Source organism: Eleutherodactylus coqui, chromosome 6 (genome assembly GCF_035609145.1).
Source record: "Eleutherodactylus coqui strain aEleCoq1 chromosome 6, aEleCoq1.hap1, whole genome shotgun sequence".
Lineage (NCBI taxonomy): Eukaryota > Metazoa > Chordata > Amphibia > Anura > Eleutherodactylidae > Eleutherodactylus > Eleutherodactylus coqui.
In genome coordinates, this window is record NC_089842.1 from 246186334 (window position 1) to 246203886 (window position 17553).

The 17553-nt window shown below is 51.4% G+C and overlaps 1 protein-coding gene across 1 annotated transcript in view; it reads right to left on the reverse strand.

Annotated features, from left to right (window-relative positions):
- TARS2 (threonyl-tRNA synthetase 2, mitochondrial) overlaps positions 1-17553 on the reverse strand; it is a 42941-nt gene that overhangs the window by 9897 nt on the left and 15491 nt on the right. The window contains exons 7-14 of the mRNA XM_066609242.1: positions 12966-13027; positions 11987-12065; positions 11284-11430; positions 11060-11158; positions 5784-5950; positions 4685-4847; positions 2251-2388; positions 1715-1792 (exon numbers count right to left, since the gene is read on the reverse strand). Of these exons, the coding sequence (XP_066465339.1) occupies positions 1715-1792; positions 2251-2388; positions 4685-4847; positions 5784-5950; positions 11060-11158; positions 11284-11430; positions 11987-12065; positions 12966-13027 (933 nt within the window). The remainder of the gene's footprint in view (positions 1-1714; positions 1793-2250; positions 2389-4684; positions 4848-5783; positions 5951-11059; positions 11159-11283; positions 11431-11986; positions 12066-12965; positions 13028-17553) is intronic.

Genomic DNA, 17553 nt, shown 5'->3' on the forward strand with positions numbered 1-17553 from the left:
ATATGCCCTGGAGCGTCTGATGGGCTCTGCCAGCAGTCTGATCACAGCTGGGACTGGAGGGACTGCTGATAGTGCTGATGCCGCGGATATCTGTGGACGGTTCAAGGCTCCCGGGACCGCCTGCCTTCCTGTGCCGGGCACATGTTCATGCGGCATCCATCTGGGGGTGTCCAACCAGTTCCCTCATGCAGTTGCCCAAGTTATGAAAGGCCATCTTAAAGGTCCCCCATGGAGTAACAACAAAGGAGCTGGTACTTACCTCTCCCGCCTCGTCCCCCGTCACCGAATCCGGGTCTCTGCTGTGCAGTCACCTAGGACGTCCCGCAAACCTGCTGCTGCAGCCAATGGTGGAGCAGCGATCGTATGGTCATTGTCCGGAGACGGATCAGGCTGACTGTAGCCTGCAAGGAGGACATGAGCAGGGAGAGCAGAACCACCGGCGGGGAACGAGCGGGGAGAGTGTCAGCTCCTTGGGTATTTTACACCATGGGGACCCTTTACATGTCTTTCATGGCCCCTTTAACGAAAGACAACAAACAAAAAATAAACACACAACACCCGGCGTGGCCGCACCTCGGTACACATTGCGCCGTTGCTTGGGTGAGTGATGGGTGTTCATGCTAAGTATCCCTTTAATTCAGCTGTCAGATGTGTCTGATTGGCTGCCGGTCCGTTTCTAGTTCTCTCTGATGTGGACCGGGCTGACTTGTAGTTACTTGGGGGGGGGGGCTGCATTTAGGTCGCTTCACTTGTAACGTGTAATTGTGCTACAGCCCCTTTAATTAAAAACAAGTACAAGTGGATATCTAGAGGATACCTTGCTGATCGTGGGGGTCCCATGTCCCTTCGTCTTCCTCGCTGTGGGGTTACTGCACCCGCTCAGGTATTTGTCAGCCTTATCCAAATGAATGGCGCATTGACCGCGGATGCTCAGCCAGCGCTTCCTTTATGCTGACGTCACTGCAAAGGGGTAAGTAAGCGCCCCCCCCCCGCGGGGACATGGGAGCACCGCTGACAGCAGGGGGCCCAATGATGAGACCCCCACCGATCAGCAGGTTATGCCCCATCCTGTGTGGTACAGCCCCTCTGATAGGAGGCTGCTGATCTGTGTTATAGGATTACATCAGTTTTTGCCCTTTAATTCGGTGCCCCCTTGTATACGTGTACGGCCCCCACTGTGCGCCTCTGAGGGGTAGATGTACCACATCCTAATGCCATTGATAATACAGGCCTGTCGGTTTATAATGATGTAGGGGTGAACTTCTAGTGTTTGTATAGTTCTAGACGGTCACATTATGGCAAGAAGCTGCCATCCACAGTAGGAACACGTGGCACGACTGCCCACCATACTCGGACAGCAGGCTGGTGGGGGGCTTTACACAGGACCACCGTCACCCTCTGCTTTCACACAGGAACAATAGTAGTTTAGTGAACCGAGGGGGAACGAGCCAGAGATCTCTTCGGGCCACCCACCTCCATTCATAGATGAACGACTGCCTGTTTATACTGACCAAGAAGTAGTCACTGACTAGTCACTGAGTTTCAGGGAGCAGCAATGAAGAGGCTATAGGGGTCCTGCATTTACATGGGACAACCATCAGTGAAAATCAGCCATATGATTGGTCGATGTAAAGGACCCCTTTGTGTATGGACACTCTTTCCCATGAAGCACTGCTGCCCGGTCCCCCAGACTCTTCACACAGTCGGCGCTCACCTTTGGCCCGTAGAACGCTCCATCTCCAGGATTCAGCTCCCACGGAAGATCAAAACTTTTCAAACTTTTCTCAAGTTCCTGAAAGAGAAAGAGAGAGGCAGTCACCAACGAGACGGCCGTCCCCCAACGAGACGGCCGTCCCCCAACGAGACGGCCGTCCCCCAACGAGACGGCCGTCCCCCAACGAGACGGCCGTCCCCCAACGAGACGGCCGTCCCCCAACGAGACGGCCGTCCCCCAACGAGACGGCCGTCCCCCAACGAGACGGCCGTCCCCCAACGAGACGGCCGTCCCCCAACGAGACGGCCGTCCCCCAACGAGACGGCCGTCCCCCAACGAGACGGCCGTCCCCCAACGAGACGGCCGTCCCCCAACGAGACGGCCGTCCCCCAACGAGACGGCCGTCCCCCAACGAGACGGCCGTCCCCCAACGAGACGGCCGTCCCCCAACGAGACGGCCGTCCCCCAACGAGACGGCCGTCCCCCAACGAGACGTCCGTCAGATAAGAGTCAGGGAGGAAGAGACAGTCACCCACCTGCTCGGCCCTCTGCCAGACATCCAGCTCCCCCATGTGCTGTTCTGGACGGGTGGACAGGAAGAGCTTAAATGTGAAGCCAAACACAGAGTAGACGGCCCGCAGGAAGTCCAGGCAGCCGCTGATCTCCGCTTCCAGCTGGTGGAGGGAAGAGCAGATCTGTCAGTGCTGCTGGGATGCATTAGAGGGCCCTATCGCGGGGCGTACAAAGCGGAAGGTATGTGGAATCGGGCGCGATGAGCCACAAATGGATCTTACATGGGGTGGAATTCACCGTAGATTACCATACTGCAGATTTAGGATCTGCCCAGAGGTCAGTTTGCGCTGCGGATTATACGGTTTTGCGATTTCTGCCCGCAGATCCAAGCGTCACCCGAGAACGCAGCCCGACAGGGTATTGTGGTTTTAGCACATGAAGGGTATTCCTTGTATAACTTCTCATACGTCAGAGGGGCCGTGCCAAGGATAAGACAGAAGATTATGGGAGGGGGTCTAACCACAAGAACAGGGGGTCCTGAAGGTCACCGCATGGAACGGAGAGGAGGTCCAGCATGCACGCCGCCGCTCCATTCACTTCAATGACCGTGTTGGAAGTTGCCGAGTACATGCAATCCCAATGCTCCCACTGGCACGACTAGGGGGACCGTCAGGAACCCCAGTGTGGAGATCAGCGCAGGTTCCAGCAGTCGGACCCCACTGATCATAAGGCTTGTTCTCTATCCTATGGATAGTGTGTGACTTTATAACTTGGCACAACCCCTTTAATACACAAGGACCACCTTCTGTATCATATTCCTTACAGCTGTCAAGATCTCTGCTTGCTGTCATTCAGAAGGAACATCCTGGGGTTGCTCATGTGATGGACATACAAGTCTTGTAAAGGTAAGGCAGTACACAGTAGCCACTGTTTGGGAAAAAGGCTGTCACTCAGATTAGTGCTCACCCCAAGGGGGGGGGGGGGGGGGCACACAGAGCGAGGAGCTTCTGCGGCATTTACAGTAGCAGCAAAGTGGACGAGATTTTGAAATGCTAGTCCACAGGCTCGGAGAAAAAATACAGGCGCCGTCACGTCTTGGTGTTCCGCATTTGGGCTTGCCCATTGAAAGAAGCCAAATGTGCGTGCAGATCAGCGGGCGTACATCTACCGCATTTCCCCGAAAATAAGGCACCCCCTGAAAATAAGGCAGCCCCTGAAATTTGCAGAAGTCCCAAATATAAGGCACCCCCCGATAGTAAGGCATAGTAAAGTGTGCAGGCAAGTCAAGAGGCCTGTCCCCTGCTGCCATCCCCGTTGTCTCCTACTCCCAGATGTAAAGGTAGATCTGCAGACAGTCTGCTGTTATCCTGTCCCTGCTGTGCTGTACGAGTGTGCTGTTATGAGCTCCCCTTGCTGGCCGGAAAAGTCCATACTGTACGTTCTGTTCCTGCTGTACATGTCTGCTGTGATGAGCTCCCCCTGGTGGCCGGAAGCTGCAATACCATCCCTGCTTACAAGTGGTACAGGAACTTCTGTCTGCAGACAGGTACGTTACTTTATAGCCCTTATTTTTTTATGGCTCTGTGTGTGAGTCAGGCACCCTGTGTGATTCTTAAGGCTGGGTTCTCACAGAGCGTATTTCCAGCGGAAATCTCACAGTTTGGCCACAGCGATAAACAGCGAGATTCCCGCCGGGAAAGTGCCGCTTGTTCTGAAGCGACCTGGCTGCACGCTTTTCCGTTTCTGTGGCCGGTGAATCCGCACCACAACACCGGCTTCTCCCAGCTTTGCCGTGACAGATTTGCTGTCCCATGTGGACCAGATTTCTGAGAAATTTTGTCCACAAAGCTGGCCAATTGAGGAATTAGCGGCCACAGAACGATTTGCCGCGGCAAAATAAGACACCCCCTGAAAATAAGACATAGCGCATATTTGGGAGCAAATATTAATATAAGACGCGTCTTATTTTCGGGGAAACGGTATATAAACCTCCGCACGCAGGTCTCAGAGGTGGAATCTGCCAACCGGGCATCCCCTGGCTGTACTGTAACAAGTGGGCTGTGGCTCCCATACACCATCAGGGCAGGTTTTGGCTACTGTTAGTAAACAAAGGCTCATAAACTGCATGACAGCAAGCAGTGATCTTGAAAACCATACAATAAATTGATGAAGAGGTATACAAGAGAATTGCATATGTTTTCAATACCCGTTTATAATCCTGTGCAGCCTGAACATATAGAGCACTTAGTTCAGTTAGTGATGGAGATAGAAGGGCCGCCATGTGTTGTGCTGCTTATATCCAGGAGAGCGATGGGTTAAAAATCCAGCCTGCCTGATGATGGTTTCCCAGAAAATGAGCCGGCTGGGATGTCCTGGACCGTTGGGAGTCCCCACAAAAGTGTATGTGATGGAAGCAAGCTCCCCCGTCCCTGGCAGCGGGTGCTGCTCTCGGCTCACCTGGTCCATAGAACAGAATATGTGGGCATCGTCTTGCTGGAAGCGGCGGACGCGGGTGAGCCCCGACAGCGCTCCGGACAGCTCGTTTCTGTGCAGCACCCCAAAATCAGCCAGTCTGAGCGGAAGCTCCCTCCAGGACCGAGGGCGGTGGTCAAACATCAAGCTGAAAAGCCACAAACACAAAACAGTCACCAAAGCGGCTCTGCAGTCAGGGAGGTGAGCCACCATCATGTGGGTTTATGCAGCCGGAAGCCCGTGCCATTCCCACTAGGTCTGAACCTTAAAGGGCGTCTGTCCAGAGTCCCAGCAGCACACAAGGGGGCCGACATAAGGGACAGGCTATACAGAACGCCCCCCTGCAGCTCATCTTACATCCAGAGCAGCAAGCAATCATCCACCGATCCCTCACCAGACTGGCCGGTAGAGTCATACTTGAGCTGTCAATGAAGAGTCAGTGGGAAGGTTTGACGATTGCTTAAAGGGGTTGTCCCATTTCTGTTTTCAGACAGCTCTGTACGTTATGCAGTGGCCCAGGTTGGTACTGCAAGCGAGTTCCATCCACTTCAATAGGATTCAGCCTACAGTACCAACCTGTTCCACTGTGCAAAGTATGGCGCTGTCTGCAGCCACATAGAAGTGAGACAACCCCTTAAACGCAGAAGGCTCAGGACAGCGCCCGTCCTCATTTATATACGGCGCAGGCTGGTTTCACGGTCTGATTACAGGACTCCTGAGGCGGGCTGAGCATCAGAGGGGTTTGTGTAGCCTGTCCCCCTGCCAGGGTCCCCTACTGTACTACCACTTTACTAGCTGCAGGGACGCCAACATATCCTTTAATTCACCATAGTGGCCTCAATTCAGGTCATACCACCAATATAAATACACCTAGTGGTAGCCGTGACCAAAGGGGTGACACTTGTGCCTCTTGTACCCAAATGCCAAGTGAGGACGTAACCCCCAGGACCTTCTCGTGCCCCCATGATATATCATAATCCGGTCATTGGCTCAGGATTCCTTTATGTGGCGGACCTGTGAGTCGCCGCTGCCCGATGGACCTGGCACTGCCAACCGCTGACCCGATGCCACCTTGGCGACTCACCAGTGACCGGGACAATTCATCGGCTTCAGGGAGAACGTGTCCTTCTCCACGGGGAAGGAGAACATGTTCTTGCCGTAGTGCTCCCAGTGACCGGACTGCTGCCAGAGCCTGTTGCTGTACATGTTGGGGGTGATCACCTCCGTGAAGCCCCGCTTCCTGTATTCCTCCTGCGTAGAGACAGAAGATGGGAGTCATGACTGAGGGATGTGAGCCATTCTGTACTACAGGCACTCACGGGGCATATGCAGATGAGCCTCACACCATATTAGCATATTAGACAATCGCTCTCAGGTGACACAAGTAGGCGCCACACCCGCAGCACGCGGCTCTCCGAAAGGGCCAGATGAGACGAACCCTTCAATGCCAAGTGCCTCCACCGACGTCAGGAGATTGCAGCATCAGACGTAAGCCATGAGTGGCACCACCCTGCGGTGAGCAGTCAGGAGCTCATGGAGTCGTCACAATGGCTTTTGTATCGCTAATGACGGGAAGCGGTGTTGCAATGCAATTATGTTGCATGCCAAAGTGATCATGTTTCCATAGCCACATAACTGTATACTAGACGGCGTAGTATCTGCAAGGGGCACCAACGCCAGACAACTTCTGTTCATCTACGGGCTTGTGTCCGCCTCATCATTTCTGTAATATACCCGCATTAAACATGTTGGCACTAGGGGTCTCCCTTCCAGATTCTCCGCAATCCACTAGCTGTGGTTGGGTACAGAGCTTCTGTAGTAACAAGGACACTGGGACATTTTCTTGGCAACGGAGGATGGAGCCATCTTCAGAGGGGCGCTCCCCTGCCCTCACAGGCTGACAGATCTGCAGACACTGATAATCCCCACAATCTATGCCTCTCCTGGAGATGTGTATGTGCGTTTGTGTCTGAGCGTACGAACATTACATTGTGTCTACTCACTATTTGGCCAGAAGCCTGAATCGTTGGGCATTCAGATACTGGCTTCCTGCTGATTGGACCACAGACTGTGCGGTGCAGTAAGGGAAGTCAGGACAGTGAACTACTGGCAGAACGCTAGGCTTGTTACATGTCCCCGTAAGCGCAAAGCAAATGGCAAGGCAACAAAAAAAGTTAAAACCACCTGAAAATGAGAACTTGAAAAAAGGGTACAGACAAAAGCAAATGAGTAGGGAGACCCTGGGGTATTTTAGCCCTTCACGGAATAGACTTGCTAGAAGATACTTAATTCAATTTAAAACCATGTAGACGTGGGGCCCATGTGATGCCAGGGTAACCAATATATTTAGGGTGTCCACCTGGAGATCCAATACCTCCAACGTTGGGCATGTGCCATAACATCTGTGAATGCCACGTAGGGGGTGATGCTCGTCCTCAGAGGGTACTGAACTATACACTGGTACTTTATGTGTATCCGCGCCTGAGCGGTCGCGTGATTTCGGTTATCAGACTTGCGACACTTCTAGTATTCCAGCCACGTAGGCATTACTTAGGAGAAGCAGTCTATGAGGATCTATATGTATCCCCTATAGGATGGCATCTATGAACAGCAAGGTCTGCGACCTACTCCTTATCTGCCATTGATCATCGCGGTTATACTGGTCCTGTTCAATGTGAGTCTGAGTATCAGTATATGTCTGTCTGCCCCAGGAGGGAGTATACACACCCCTGACGTATACCTCCCCCCCTGGCATCACATGGGCCCCACATCTACACGGTGTAAGACGAATTAATAAGGAGTATCTTCTGGCCAGTCTATTCTGTGAAGGGCCAGTTGATTCCATTACAGACTATTACGGCCTCTGTGGATCCCCGGTGTACTTGAAGTTTATAAAACAGGGTGACTCTGTATCAGTATGGTGTCCAAGCTTTTACAACTGGCAACAAGATTTTTCCAGTCTTGTCGCCATTTGAGACTGGCGCTGCGGCCAGGCAGTATAATTGAATGTAGCCGACCTGTCACACACTGGGCACGTCTGCTAGAAGGCAATGCCCCCTGACTTCCACGCTGCCATCTGGAGAAGCTTCAGTTCAGGACCCCGCTATCAGCTGTTCATTGGACGGATGCACTTGTGCACCGAGCAGAAGCAAATCCTGCAGTGGCCAAACTTGGTATTACAGGCCACTTAATTTATGGGAACTTTGCCTGTAACACCCAACAAGACCCCTGAAGTGCAGGAATCAGCTCAGTGCCTGGGCACAGACTGCTCATCAAAGTAGATCCCGATTTACTATCCTGTGATTAGGCCACCCACAGTTTACAATCACACAAGCCATGTGTGGGGTCTCATCCGACTGCTGGACCTCCCAGACCCCCTGAACATCAGGGTCAGTGAAGCTTTAGTTACACTTGCAGTCTTTACATATTTTAGGAGTCCCGTCTTTCTTCGCTCCCCGTTACACAATAGCGACCTCGTTCCTCTCGTCTAATACTGGAAATGTTGCATTTATGCCAGAAACGGTTTCCAGACCCGACGGCCAGGAATAGGACTGCAGCAGCAGCACTACGGGGGCGAGCCGCGGGCCGGATCACACAAGGACAGCGGCTGGAGTGCTCAGCTGTCCCCCACAATACTGTACAATAACCCCTCAATGTCAGAGCTCCTTCCAGCTTTAACCTGTTAATGGCCGGCCTATTCTGGGACTTTATGACTAAAGCCTGGTTCAGACAACAATTACAGCACAAAAAAGAAACCTTTGGAACAATTTTTGAGCGATAATTGTTGTGTTACTTTTTGCAAGGTGATCGCTCAAACATCGAGCTGTTATACAGCTGAGCGCTCCGAGCGGAAGATGCAGAAGACAGGTGGGGCCACTTGTCTACTGCATCCAGCTGTTCTCTGCTTGGAGCGCCCGGCTGTCCTACAGCTGAGCACTCCGAGCGGGCGATGCAGAAGTGGGGCCACTTGTCTACTGCATCCAGCTGTTCCCCGTTACAGTGTCGGCTGTTATACAGCTGAGCGCTCCGAGCGGGCGATGCAGAAGTGGGGCCACTTGTCTACTGCATCCAGCTGTTCCCTGTTACAGTGTCGGCTGTTATACAGCTGAGAGCTCTGAGCAGAGGAAGCAGAAGACACCCACTTGTCTTCTGCATGCAGCTGTTTTCTGCATGAAGCGCCCGTCTGTTCTACAGCTGAGCGCTCCGAGCGGGGTATGGAGAACACAGCTGGACCGCCTTGTTCTTCATACCAGCCTGTCATCAGGGAGCGGGATGAAACAATAGTATCAGCTGTATCCGCTGGGAATCCCTGATGAGGCTCATCGTCAGCACGCTGACAGACAACGATGAGCGATGGGAGAATGAAAACTGCAGGATGTCAGCGCGGCTACACAACGATATCGCGCAAAAGATTGGAGCTTTGAGCGATTTGTGAGTGAAAATCGTTGTGCCTAAAGGGGGCCTTCAGTAATTTTTGCCCCCGCTGTCACATTCTGAGAGTTATAGCTTCATTTCCCCATCCACATAGCTGGATGAGGGATTTTTCCGATGTGTTCTAGAAGGTTTTAGGTTTTTTGATTGGGGGGGGGGGTACCTAGAAGAACTGATGGTGCTGTGAAGGTAAAGGGCGGCACACCGAATATTGATGCGAGTCACATTTCTCTTTTGTTCAGTCACTTTGCATTTTGTTGACAAACACAACCTATTACTGCTTCTATTCTTGAAAGCAATCTTACTTTTAAGCCCTTTTTTCCCATCTACCCAAAACCTTTGCACAGTGCTGTATATATATATAAAAAGGAACCAAAAATCCCAGAATTGCTGTTATTTATCCCTTAATATAGCATCTTGCAAGCACGTCACAGACATATCGCAGAGGCATGCCCCGGCCTGCCCGCACCCGAACTCTGGGCATCACACGGGCACACAACTTCGGATTCAGAGACCCACGGCCAGGCCAGGACATGGTTGTGTAATCCGAGAGTGAAGCGGATGGTGCAGACGGCCGTGGGCTCCGATCCTTATACCCATCCTGACTTGTTAATATTGTGTGCCGGCGCCTGCAAGTGATCATGCACCGATCCAGCGCCCAAACAGTACGGTGCAGAGCAGGAAGGAGTTAATGCTGCAAGAGGTTTCCTTTTCTCTTGGATCTGGATGCGCTCATCTGACAAACTGGAACATTCTGAATTACTGACCAGTAGGGATAGTTTTCACCAAGCCTCATGGCAGCACCCATCACACCCCTTACTCCCTCCTCCCAAGCAAAGGGGCTTTATTCATTCTTCTAGTCCTTGGAAGAGGTCTCCCTCCATTGGCACAGTCAAGAAGCTTCTCAAGAACAGCATTAACCCCTTCAGTGGCAGGTTTATTATTACCATGTCAGCACAGCAAGCCCCTGAGATTTTCCAGAGGTAATTCGAACTGGCAAACGTGTACAGCGGCACAATAACTGTGTGTCCTGGGCAGCATTTCAGCACTGGAGCTGTCCACGGAAATCTTCCAGGGCTTAAATGCATGGTCAGTGCAGCACGCCCTGAGGGATTTTCCGGGCAAGCCACTAAAGGGGTCAATGAGGTTTTCCAGGCAGCTTGGATACACAGGGGTCGGAGAGGTAGCTGCTGCTCCGACCTCTGTGTAGTGGCTCACACTCATAATTACAGGCACAGCTTTCACTGAAATCAATGGGACCCCAGCCTGCAATTACAAGTGCATCTCCAAATGATTTCAGTGAAAGCTGTGCCTACAATTACTAGCGTGAACCACTAAACAGAGGTGGGAGCAGCGGCTACCTCTCTGAGCCCGATGCTGCCTGGAAAACCCCTTTAAGGCTCTGCTCACACTGGCATCAGGATTGGCGTATTTACAAGCGGTATGACAGATCTAGTACAATTAGAGATGAGCGACCACGCTCTGATAGGTCAGTTACTCGAGCGAGCCTCGCTCTTCTCGAGTAACTGCATTCTTGTCCGAGCATGCTCGGGGAGGGGGGGGGGGGTGAGAGATCTCTCTCCCCCGCCGCCCCCCTTCCCCCCAAGCACACTCGGACAACAGTGCAGTTACTCGAGAAGAGCGAGGCTCGCTCGAGTAACTGACCTATCAGAGCGTGGTCGCTCATCTCTAATTACGATCAGTCGCATGTCCGGGTCCAGTGGATACAGCAGTGCCGAGCGCTGCACTACTCTGACCAGCAAACTGCATCGTGATGCAAAAGCACCGAATGCGAACAGAGACAAACCGTAAGCAATTGTGAATTTCACTGATCCTCCGAAGAACGCCTGAACCAGACGGGGCGAATGTGGTGCAACAGACACGAGGCGGACAAAGGTTGTGTGCAGAGGCCTGCGAAGAGGCGAATACCTTTATGAAGTCTATGAGGACATTGTAGACGTGCGCCCCTCTGGGGAGAAAGAAGCAGCTTCCAGGACTCATCTCATGGAAGAAGAACAACTCCTGGTCCTGGGAAAGAAGAACAGCCGGGTGAGTGTGAGGGTCTGCGTGTGCCCGCTGCCCCGCTGGTTACTGGAAACCGTCTCCAGCGGATCCCCATAAGAGCGAGCAGGTAACACCGCCGGCATACGTACTCGGCCTATTTTGCGGTGGTCCCGGTTGGCCGCCTCGTCTTGAGCCTTCTCCCATTCTTGTAGCTGTTTAGAATCTGGAAACGAAATCCCATGCACTCGCTGCAGCGTCTCCCGAGTCGCGTCGCCTCGCCAATAAGATGTCGAATGCTGTTAGAGCAGGAAAAAAAATATTCAGGTCAAAACCAAAGATATTAGTACATCACTAGTACATTCTTCATCGTTTGGGGTCCGATTGCTGGGAGCCCCCCACTGATGCTAGTCATATACAACTACATCAGAAGACCTTTTTACTGACATGTTAAAGGGGTTGTCCACTTGTAAACAACTGATGGCCTATCCTTAGGCCAGGCCATCAATAGTAGATTGCCATGGGTCAGTCACCTGGGATCAGCAGTGTATTGGACTGATGCACTGAGCAGATTTCTGCAGGTAGCTCCAATCTCACTTCGGTGGCCAAGCTTGGTATTGCAGCCCTCTTCCATTCAGTTCCAGGTGAACTTTGCCGGCAATACCATGCTTGGCCACTGCAGTGAAAACAGAGTTGTCTGCATCCTGCAGTGCACAAGTACCAGCAAATAGCTGATCAGTGGGTGTTCCTGGTGTAGGACCACTGCCAATCTACTACTGGTGACCTATTGTGAAGGCAGCCCGCTAATAGTTCACAACTGGACAACCCCGTTAACAATTAAAGAATTCACATTACCTTATGGAGCTTAACGACTTTGATTTGCCCGGTGTGTCGGACATGAGGTCCCCTGCAGAGGTCAACCAGAGAGCCGCACCTGAAGGAAAGGAAGACATGACGTGACTATGCAGTGAAGACCCAGGAGACGCTAGAACGGGAACGGCATAATTAATTGGGATTGTACCGCGACTTGCAAGACGGTGTAAAGACCTTGCTATTGTACACACACAGGACCCCGCCAGATCCGAAGACCCTACACGTAAATCTACCGGGGGGCATGCATGAAATAACACTAGTCCTCTAATGCGATGCATGCCCTACAGGTTCTGCGGGGTCCATGCAGCGGCGGATATGAGAGTGCCCAACAGGGGAGATAAATACACTAGGTTGGCTAAATTATTGGGACCCCCAGTAATCCTGTGAGGTCAGTGAAGGGGATATGCAAATTGTGGGGGCGATGTGACCTAAGCAACCAATCAGTACGGACATCGCAGCTTCCGGACCCTCCAGAGTCCACTGTTGGCCATGTTATCGGGAGGTGGAAGCCACCCGGTGTGTCAGGGAGACCCCATAAACTGACAGAACGTGGACGACGAAGCCTTGTAGGAGCTCAGAAGACATCACACACATCGTCTGCCCTCGCTAAGGGGGTTTACATCTTCCGATCAGATGGCGGCACTTGATTCTGCGTTGTGGTAACAGATGGCGGTTACCAACCAATGTATATAATAAGTACGGTTATTATAGCCAGGACCGTAAAGAGGTTTTCCCAACTAGCCAAGCCCATCTCTCATAGGGAAGCAGCTGCAGCAATGAGCTCTGGCCACAAGAGGAGCTGCAGGGCCTCCCTGCATTCCTCTGCAGTGGCCCCTGCAGGGTAAAGGCAGTATTACACTGTGCCACTCAAATGAAGGAGGGCTGCATAGTGACTGGCAATAGCGGAGGAGTGCCCCAATAAACTCTACAGTCCCGTTCTGTGACCAGTAGCCCTCCTTACCTGTAAACACTTGTTGCAGTCGCCACTTTCTCTTCAATTATTTGTGTCTTGAATTTGTTATACTGCCAAGAGATGGAAACAGGAGGTGAGCCGGGGGTCCGCGCCGAGAGCTACGAGCAGCGGGGGGTCCGCGCCGAGAGCTACGAGCAGCGGGGGGTCCGCGCCGAGAGCTACGAGCAGCGGGGGGTTCGCGCCGAGAGCTACGAGCAGCGGGGGGTTCGCGCCGAGAGCTACGAGCAGCGGGGGGTCCGCGCCGAGAGCTACGAGCAGCCGGGGGTCCGCGCCGAGAGCTACGAGCAGCCGGGGGTCGGCGCCGAGAGCTACGAGCAGCCGGGGGTCGGCGCCGAGAGCTACGAGCAGCCGGGGGTCGGCGCCGAGAGCTACGAGCAGCCGGGGGTCGGCGCCGAGAGCTACGAGCAGCCGGGGGTCGGCGCCGAGAGCTACGAGCAGCCGGGGGTCGGCGCCGAGAGCTACGAGCAGCCGGAGGTCCGCGCCGAGAGCTACGAGCAGCAGGAGGTCCGCGCCGAGAGCTACGAGCAGCAGGGGGTCCGCGCCGAGAGCTACGAGCAGCGAGGGGGTCCGCGCCGAGAGCTACGAGCAGCAGGGGGTCCGCGCCGAGAGCTACGAGCAGCCGGGGGGGGGGTCCGCGCCGAGAGCTACGAGCAGCGGGCGGTCCGCGCCGAGAGCTACGAGCAGCGGGGGGTCCAACACTGGCAGACTAATGCCATCCATCAGCAGGAAGGTGGCCTACATCATACCGCCAACCCCAATACTGCAGACATGAGCACAGCGGCCGCAGCTCTGCTCCACAGCAGGCCAGTGTGACACCAGTTTATACATAGTATCCACACTAAATGTAACAAATAGATACATAGTAACAGTCTGCTGGGCCGGAGGGAGACCATGGCCATCTAGTGCAGCCTGTTGTCATCCCTCTTGTTGATCCAGAGAAAGGAAAAAATGCCAATGAGGCAGAAGCCAATTAGCCCAGTGGCGGAAATATCCTTCCCGACTCCATAAAGGCAGTGAAAATAATCCCTGGACCAACCTCTGATAGTACCTACCTGTCTGTATACCCGCATCGCCACCCGCTGGTCACCTAATGTCTGTACCCTGTAATATCATAGAGAGACATCCAGTCCCTCTTACACTCCTGTATGGATTTTGCCATCACCACATCCTCAGGCAGAGAGTTCCACAGTCTCACTGCTCTTACAGTAAAGAGCCCCTTCTGTGTTGGTGATGAAACCTGCTTTCCTCTACAAGTAGCGGATGCCCTCTTGTTCCCGTCGTGGTCCTGGGTATAAACAGATCCTGGCAGAGATCCTTGTATCGTCCCCTCATGTATTTATACATGTTATTTGGTCGCCCCTTAGCCGTCTTTTTTCCGGGGTGAATAATCCCAGTTTTGGTGCCTCTCTGGGTATTCCAGTCCCCTCATTCCATGTATTAGTTTAGTTGCCCTTCTTTGAACCCCCTCCAGCACTGTAACATCTTTCCTGAGCAGCGGTGTCCAGAACTGTGCGCAGTATTCCATGTGAGGCCTGACAAGTGCCTTATATAGTGGGAGGATAATGTTCTCATCCTTCGCCCCTATACCTCTTTTAATGCACCCCAAGACTCTATTAGCTTTTGCAGCAGCTGACTGGCATTGGTTACTCCAGTTATGTCTACAGTCCACTAGTACCCCCAGGTCTTTCCCATAATCACTTTTACCTTGTGACTTTATATATTACTTATCCTGTATTATACTCCAGAGCTGCACTCACTATTCTGCTGGTAGAGTCACTGTGTACATACATTACTTATCCTGTACTGACCCTGAGTTACATCCTATATTATACCCCAGAGCTGCACTCACTATTCTGCTGATGGAGTCATTGTGTATATACAATACTTATCCTGTACTGCTCCTGAGTTACATCCTGTATTATACCCCAGAGCTGCACTCACTATTCTGCTGGTGGAGTCACTGTGTACATACATTACTTATCCTGTACTGCTCCTGAGTTACATCCTGTATTATACCCCAGAGCTGCACTCACTATTCTGCTGGTGGAGTCACTGTGTACATACATTACTTATCCTGTACTGACCCTGAGTTACATCCTATATTATACCCCAGAGCTGCACTCACTATTCTGCTGATGGAGTCATTGTGTATATACAATACTTATCCTGTACTGCTCCTGAGTTACATCCTGTATTATACCCCAGAGCTGCACTCACTATTCTGCTGGTGGAGTCACTGTGTACATACATTACTTATCCTGTACTGCTCCTGAGTTACATCCTGTATTATACCCCAGAGCTGCACTCACTATTCTGCTGGTGGAGTCACTGTGTACATACATTACTTATCCTGTACTGACCCTGAGTTACATCCTATATTATACCCCAGAGCTGCACTCACTATTCTGCTGATGGAGTCATTGTGTATATACATTACTTATCCTGTACTGATCCTGAGTTACATCCTGTATTATACTGCAGAGCTGCACTCGCTATTCTGCTGGTGGAGTCACTGTGTACACACATTACTTATCCTGTACTGCTCCTGAGTTACATCCTGTATTATACCCCAGAGCTGCACTCACTATTCTGCTGGTGTAGTCACTGTGTACATACATTACTTATCCTGTACTGACCCTGAGTTACATCCTGTATTATACCCCAGAGCTGCACTCACTATTCTGCTGATGGAGTCATTGTGTATATACATTACTTATCCTGTACTGATCCTGAGTTACATCCTGTATTATACTGCAGAGCTGCACTCACTATTCTGCTGGTGGAGTCACTGTATACATACATTATTTATCCTGTACTGATCCTGAGTTACATCATGTATTATACCCCTGAGCTGCACTCACTATTCTGCTGGTGGAGTCACTGTGTACATACATTACTTATCCTGTACTGCTCCTGAGTTACATCCTGTATTATACTCCAGAGCTGCACTCACTATTCTGCTGGAGTCACTGTGTACATACATTACTTATCCTGTACTGATCCTGAGTTACATCCTGTATTATACCACAGAGCTGCACTCACTATTCTGCTGGTGGAGTCACTGTGTACATACATTACTTAGCCTGTACTGATCCTGAGTTACATCCTGTATTATCCTCCAGAGCTGCACTCACTATTCTGCTGGTGGAGTCACTGTGTACATACATTACTTATCCTGTACTGATCCTGAGTTACATCCTGCATTATACTGCAGAGCTGCACTCACTATTCTGCTGGTGGAGTCACTGTGTACATACATTACTTATCCTGTACTGCTCCTGAGTTACATCCTGTATTATACCACAGAGCTGCACTCACTATTCTGCTGGTGGAGTCACTGTGTACATACATTACTTATCCTGTACTGCTCCTGAGTTACATCCTGTATTATACCCCAGAGCTGCACTCACTATTCTGCCGGTGGAGTCACTGTGTACATACATTACTTATCCTGTACTGATCCTGAGTTACATCCTGTATTATACCCCAGAGCTGCACTCACTATTCTGCTGGTGGAGTCACTGTGTACATACATTACTTATCCTGTACTGCTCCTGAGTTACATCCTGTATTATACCCCAGAGCTGCACTCACTATTCTGCTGGTGGAGTCACTGTGTACATACATTACTTATCCTGTACTGATCCTGAGTTACATCCTGTATTATACCCCAGAGCTGCACTCACTATTCTGCTGGTGGAGTCACTGTGTACATACATTACTTATCCTGTACTGATCCTGAGTTACATCCTGTATTATACCCCAGAGCTGCACTCACTATTCTGCTGGTGGAGTCACTGTGTACATACATTACTTATCCTGTACTGACCCTGAGTTACATCCTGTAATATACCCCAGAGCTGCACTGACTATTCTGCTGCTGGTGGAGTCACTGTGTACATACATTACTTTTCCTGTACTGCTCCTGAGTTACATCCTGTATTATACTGCAGAGCTGCACTCACTATTCTGCTGGTGAAGTCACTGTGTACATACATTACTTATCCTGTACTGCTCCTGAGTTACATCCTGTATTATACTCAAGAGCTGCACTCACTATTCTGCTGCTGGTGGAGTCACTGTGTACATACATTACTTATCCTGTACTGACCCTGAGTTACATCCTGTATTATACTCCAGAGCTGCACTCACTATTCTGCTGGTGGAGTCACTGTGTACATACATTACTTATCCTGTACTGCTCCTGAGTTACATCCTGTATTATACCCCAGAGCTGCACTCACTATTCTGCTGGTGGAGTCACTGTGTACATACATTACTTATCCTGCACTGATCTTTAGTTACATCCTGTATTATACTCCAGAGCTGCACTCACTATTCTGCTGCTGGAGTCACTGTGTACATACATTACTTATCCTGTACTGCTCCTGAGTTACATCCTGTATTATACCCCAGAGCTGCACTGACTATTCTGCTGCTGGTGGAGTCACTGTGTACGTACATTACTTTTCCTGTACTGCTCCTGAGTTACATCCTGTATTATACCCCAGAGCAGCACTCACTATTCTGCTGGTGGAGTCACTGTGTACATACATTACTTATCCTGTACTGCTCC